This window comes from Sminthopsis crassicaudata, chromosome 5 (assembly GCF_048593235.1).
Source record: "Sminthopsis crassicaudata isolate SCR6 chromosome 5, ASM4859323v1, whole genome shotgun sequence".
NCBI classification, from domain to species: domain Eukaryota; kingdom Metazoa; phylum Chordata; class Mammalia; order Dasyuromorphia; family Dasyuridae; genus Sminthopsis; species Sminthopsis crassicaudata.
In genome coordinates, this window is record NC_133621.1 from 270,926,954 (window position 1) to 270,932,953 (window position 6,000).

Below are 6,000 nucleotides of genomic sequence, written 5' to 3' on the forward strand. Positions count from 1 at the left end.
CAGCAATAAATATTGCAATATTGTTAGGATAATTTTTAATATACCATGCATTATTATTTTTATGCCTAAACTGTAAATAATTTCCAAAATAAATGGCCACTTATCTCATATAAATAAATACAAAATGTGGGTTAACTCTCATTGCTGGATGTGATACACAAAATTGCTAGAGCAGGAGAAATATATCTAGCAGATCGATGTAGATTTCACTACAGATTATCAAGGGAACTTTGCTCAGGTTCTGATCTGGGTTGCTTCACCTCTCCTGAGGTAACTTGCTGGCCCATTGTACTTTGCAATTAACCATTCTAATACCAAATAGAGCAGAGATCCTATAGGCATGGCCCACTGCAACCCAGAACTCATGAATTCCAGAGATCTGCCAGCCTTGGCCTCCCTGTAACTGGGATTATATATAGGTGAGCTTCACTGTGCCTGGTGGTTAAGTCTAATAACTTTTATCACAAAGATATTTGTCCACAATTACAAAATATTTAATGAAGCAGCTGCCTCATAAAAATCCCTTATACATTTACATATTGTATCTTTGTACAAGCACATGTGCATGTGTGTGCACTGTCTACAAACACTCACTGAAATGCAGCTCTAGGTGGCCATAGGCTATTCCAGCAGGGTAAACATTTTAGCAGTTCAGCCATGGAGGATAGGATTTGAAGTAAGGGTCTGGTATGTCTGCTGTCCAAGGCCCAATCGAACTAAGGTCATAAAGATATTACCAGGTTGCTCAAAGGAGGATGAATGTTTTCATTGATGGTGTATTTGTTAAATACATGTCAGTCTCTGTCTAGTCATTTTAATCCTGTTCCACTTTTGTCTCCTCATGTTGAGTTTTCTTGGTAAAGATACTGGAGTAGTTTGCCATTTCATTCTCCAGCTCATTTGACAGATGATGAAACTGAGACAAACAAGACTGAGAGATTTGCCCAGAGCCACACAGCTAGTATCTGACACCAGATTTGAACTCCACAAAGATGAGTCTGACCCCAAGCCCAGCATTCTATCCATTGAAAACCACCTGCTCCTAGCTAATTATCTACACCAATTTGTAAAGAGGTTGTGTTATGTATTGGTGGAGGAAATATTCATAACAATAAATTCATGTATTATTGATGTAATGAATATTCATATAAATATTCATATAGGTATATTTTATTTTTTTCTTGTTTTTTTCAGAACTCTCCTTTTGCCTTTTCCTTCTGGCCTTCTTCCAGTGTCTGAGTTAGAGGGGAAGAGAATTTTTCCTCCCCCTTCTTGGATGTACCTTAATAAAGAGGAAAGCTAGCATCTCTTATGTGTCTACTATGACTCAGAGACTGTGCTCCGCATTTTACCAATATTACCTCATTTGAGCTTTGGGAAGTAGGTCTTATCATCCTCATACTTGAGGAAATTGAAGAAACTGAGAAATAATTTTGCTCAGGGTCCAACAACAAGAAAGTACATAAGGTTCAATATAATTCAGGTCTTTCTGGGTCATTAGTAAGAATACAAATTAGTGATTAAATTAGTAAACAAAACAGAAAAACAACCCATAAGACTTTTATGTCTCTTACAAAAGTTAACTGCTAATGTTTTTAAAAATTCAATTAGAAAAAGAGGAGATGAAATGAAGCCTTTGATTATTGAGATTATGAAGGGAACTTTATAGAAACTGAAATTTGTTCATTCAGTTCACGCTACTAATTCTTTCTTAATCCAGGCATACTCCTTGTTTATCAGCTATGATATAAACATAGGCTTTTTTTATTCAGGAAAGAAGACAAGATAAAAGAATGATATTTCTGGGAAGGAACTGGCAGAAAGGAAAAAGGAATTTTTTAAAAGGTGTTTGTCTATATTTGTGAAATATTTGTGAAATTACTTAAGCAGGAAACTGAGTTATGAGTAGTGAAAGGAAGGAAGCAAAGCGGCATAAAATTCTCAAAATACAAGAAAAGAGGGTGAAAAAGAAAGTAAACCATCATGCTGAGTGAAACCAGGATGGGAGGGCAACTTGGTTTCTGTGCATTTTAGGGGAGAATATATCCATAAAAGTAGAGGGGAGACGGGAAGAATCTGAGACCATTTTCAATGAATTCACAAGTTCCATATTCACTTACAAATTCCATATTCACCTTTTTGAGTATGTCTCTACATCAAGTATACTCTAACTTAAAACTGGTGGTGGATAATTAAATAGTGACATTCTGTTTAGACTCAATAACCAAGAGTTCTCTGATCATATTTAAAAGTATCTCAACCTTGAAAAAGGGACTAACATTTTCTTTGAACTGACATACTGCTTAGGTATAGGATTTTCATTTTTCTTTAGTTTTAGAAAAAAAAATATTTTAAAGCAAGAGTTACTTCCAATCATTTGCATTTATGTTTATTTTTGTATTTTAACAAATATATATTATATGTGTTTATATTAAATACAATACCCCATATTTTCAAGAAATTAGGATTGTTGGGTTGTAGGGGGAATACTTGTGGAAATTATTTAAAGAAAAATAAAGTGAAGACATGACAAGCCTTTGAATATATGTCATAGATATAAAAACTTTGAGCAAGTTCTAGGTTGAGTTCTATTTTCTATGACAACTAGAGTCTCTTCTGCTCTATACAGCATGCAGCCAATTGGCCCATTGTAACCGGTAGTTTGGTTGAGAGAGTAAGCATGGAGTGAGCAGATACTGTCCACTGTAGCACAAAACACACCCACTTCCTGACTCCAGTCATTTTTACCATGAAATTCTCTTCTCTTGCCTTCATCTCTTGCCCTAGCCTGGCTAAAATACTAACTTCTAAAAGAAGCTTTTCCCAACCCCCCTTAAAACTGATGTCATTGATCATTCCTAGTTTATCCTGTATGGAGAATCATGTTTGTACTTTTATGTTTTCATGTTATCTGCTTTATTGAAACGTGAGTGCTCTGACAGCAGGGTTTGTCTTTGACAATTGTGTGTATTCCAAAATCTTAGCAAAGTGTAAGTTACGTAGTAAACATTTAATAAATTTTTGTCCACTGTCCTTTCCCCACTCATAGCACTCCATCTTCTGACACTAAGTAACTTTACTTGCTGTCCCCATGACTGGAATGTTCCACACTTCCACCTCCTGATTTCAGCAAAAGTCTTGCCTTCTATCAGGAGGCTTTAGTTATCTCCTTTAAAATTAATGCTGTCCCTCTGTGAGAATACTCCCATTTCTGCTTGTATGTATCTAGTTTATACATAGTGATTTGCACCCATGTGTTATCTTCAACAACATACAGGTTAGACATACTCCTTAGACATACTCACTTCACTCAACTTCATTTCATATGATCTACTTCACCTATCCCAGCCGACCATCTACAAATTCAGCACTGCCATGCTTTCAAATCCCGTTTCTCTCATCTGATCACAATCTGTTGTCATTCTGTCTATTCCTTTGCTTTGCAAAATTAAATTCTGTTTTTCATCCAGACCATGATTTCTAATCCAAGGCCATCACTCCCGAACTAGCTACATTCTTCTCCTTTCTTCATCTTGACTCTTTGGAGAACAATGCAATATGGCTGTTCAACCCTCCACTGACTTCCCTTATGGCTGTTCAACTCTCCATTGCCTTCCTTTAAATCTATTGCTCATGTATCATATTGCCAACACTGTCCTTCTAAGCCTCAGGCTTCCTGTGTATGTCTTCAAATAAGGCTGGAGAAAATCATGCAACTGTGCTTACTAGGGCCACTATAAATTTATGTTACGTGACCTCAATTGAGCTCTCACTGATCCAAGGCAATCCTTTGATATTATACTTCCCTAAACAATTCATTATGCCACATACCATGGCAGCTCTTTTGAAATTTTTTCAATTCTTCTCAAACCTCCCATGGTACACTCTTCTGCACTTTTTGAGCTAAAAATCTTGGCTCATATTTACTGAGCAAAATTTGAGGCCATTCCCTGAAATCTCTTTTACCCTTCTCATCTATTTCATCTATAAATACCTCCTACCAATATTTTCCCTTCACCTCACATGAAGTAGCAGCCCTTTTCCTTGCCAATGAAAATGTTTCTACAAATACAAGAGATAGCATTCTATCTTACCTATCATGCGTCTACTCACTTATCTTCAATCTTTCACTACATTCTGGCTATTTCCCTGCTTGCCTCCAAACTTACCCATGTCTTCTCCCCCAATCACCAAAGAAACTTTACTTGATCAATCCATCCCCACTATCATACCACGCCTCTATCTTTTGTAGCTAAACGCCATGAGAGGAATCTCTACAAGAGGTATCTCCAATTCCTCTCCTGTCATTTTCTGTTGATACTCATGTTCTTTCTTCTAATGGATCTCTTAGTTGCCAAATCCAATTGTCTTTTCTCCATTCTCCTTCTTTTTGACCCTCCTTTAAAACTACATCCTTTCTCTTGCTATTCCCTTCTCTCTAGGTTTTGTAACACTAGTCTCTCCTGGTTCCTCTGTTTCTCAGGCTGCCTTGCTCATTAAATCCCTTACCTGACTGAGCTCCTACAATGTAGGAACAATCCCTGTTCCCCAATCCTTTGTATCTGTTGCTATTAACCCTGTGCCTGATATATAGAGTAGATCTTAAAAGCAGTTTTCTGCCTTTAAATTTTTACTCTTCACATATCTTGTCCAAATTGGGGCAGCTAAGTGGCACAATAATGTGTTCTGGGTTTTGAATCAGGAAGACATCTACCCGAGTTCAAATTTGATGTCAGATACTTACAGTTGTGTGATCCTAAGCAGGTTACTGAACTCTGGTTGCCGCAATTTCCTTATCTGTCAAAATGAGCTTTAGAAGGAAATGGTAAAACATTCCAGTAACTTTACCAAGAAAATCCCTCAAATATCCTCATGGATACTGTGACACAGTCCTTTTAAAGCATGTCAATATTTCAGCAGAGTATTAGCTCTCACATTGTACTGATTTAAGAATATGCCAGTTGTACCCGGGTTAAAAGCCAAAGGAAGGAGTTTCCAGTTCACTGAAAATGGACAGGCAGGAGGGAGGAGGCATCACCAGTTTTTGTGACTCGTTATCCAATCTCTAGGAGTCAAAGCCTGACTTTAACCCTGTCTCAGGTACTCAGGTGTTTTGATTTCGAGGAGGTTAATTGGGGCAGGGGACAAACATTCAGGGGGAGGGATGGGGGTAGGATGTCTGAGGTTCCGTCGGTGGGGGCTTTCGCTTCTCTCCCCCTCTCCCAAGCTTTGCTCTTACCGCTTCTTTTTATCCTGATCGTTTACACTGTTTTTTCCTAACAGCAGCCGATACTGCACTTTTGCCACTTTGCCTGCCAAGGCAGCTTTGTGAATCTTCCGGAGGTCCTTGCTCTGGATCATGTATCCTGGGATGTAGAGGGATTTTTGGAACCCAAAGAACATCGGCAGCTTGATGGAGGGACCAGGTGGAAACTGCTTTTTCTTGCCGAAATGAAAAAGCTTCATTTTGGAAGCAGGCTTCAGGGCCGGGAGGGAGTTCTCCCTCCCGGCCCCTCAGCCTGATACGAGGAGGAATTAAAGGAGAACTTGAAGGGTGAGTTAAAGGGAAAGATAAAGCAGAAATTAAAGAGAAAAAAATAAAGGGGGAATTAAAGGGAAAAATAAAGGGAGAATTAAAGGGAAAAATAAAGGGAGAATTAAAGGGAAAAATAAAGGGAGAATTAAAGGGAAAAATAAAGGAGGAATTAAAGGGAAAAATAAAGAGAATTAAAGGGAAAAATAAAGGAGGAATTAAAGGGAAAAATAAAGGGTGAGTTAAAGGGAAAAATAAAGGGCGAATTAAAGGGAAAAATAAGAAATTAAAGGGAAAAATAAAGTGGGAATTAAAGGGGAAAAATAAAGGGGGAATTAAAAGGTAAAAATAAAGGGGGGATTAAAGAACTAAAAGGGGAAATGTCAATAACCCAAGCCAGAGGTTTAGAAACCTGTGAGCCCGCAACAGTAAGAAACAATTCAGCCCTAGAGCCGACTGCAACTCTG

At 37.9% G+C, this 6,000-nt stretch overlaps 1 protein-coding gene across 2 annotated transcripts in view; it reads right to left on the minus strand.

Moving 5' to 3' along the window:
- Window positions 1-5,559, minus strand: part of LOC141544644 (ankyrin repeat domain-containing protein 26-like) — a 60,778-nt gene extending 55,219 nt beyond the window's left edge. For both annotated transcript variants that reach the window (XM_074271044.1, XM_074271043.1), the window contains exon 1: window positions 5,240-5,559. In XM_074271044.1, the coding sequence (XP_074127145.1) occupies window positions 5,240-5,466 (227 nt within the window). In that variant the 5' untranslated portion in view covers window positions 5,467-5,559. The remainder of the gene's footprint in view (window positions 1-5,239) is intronic.
- Between the last annotated feature and the right edge of the window lie 441 nt (window positions 5,560-6,000).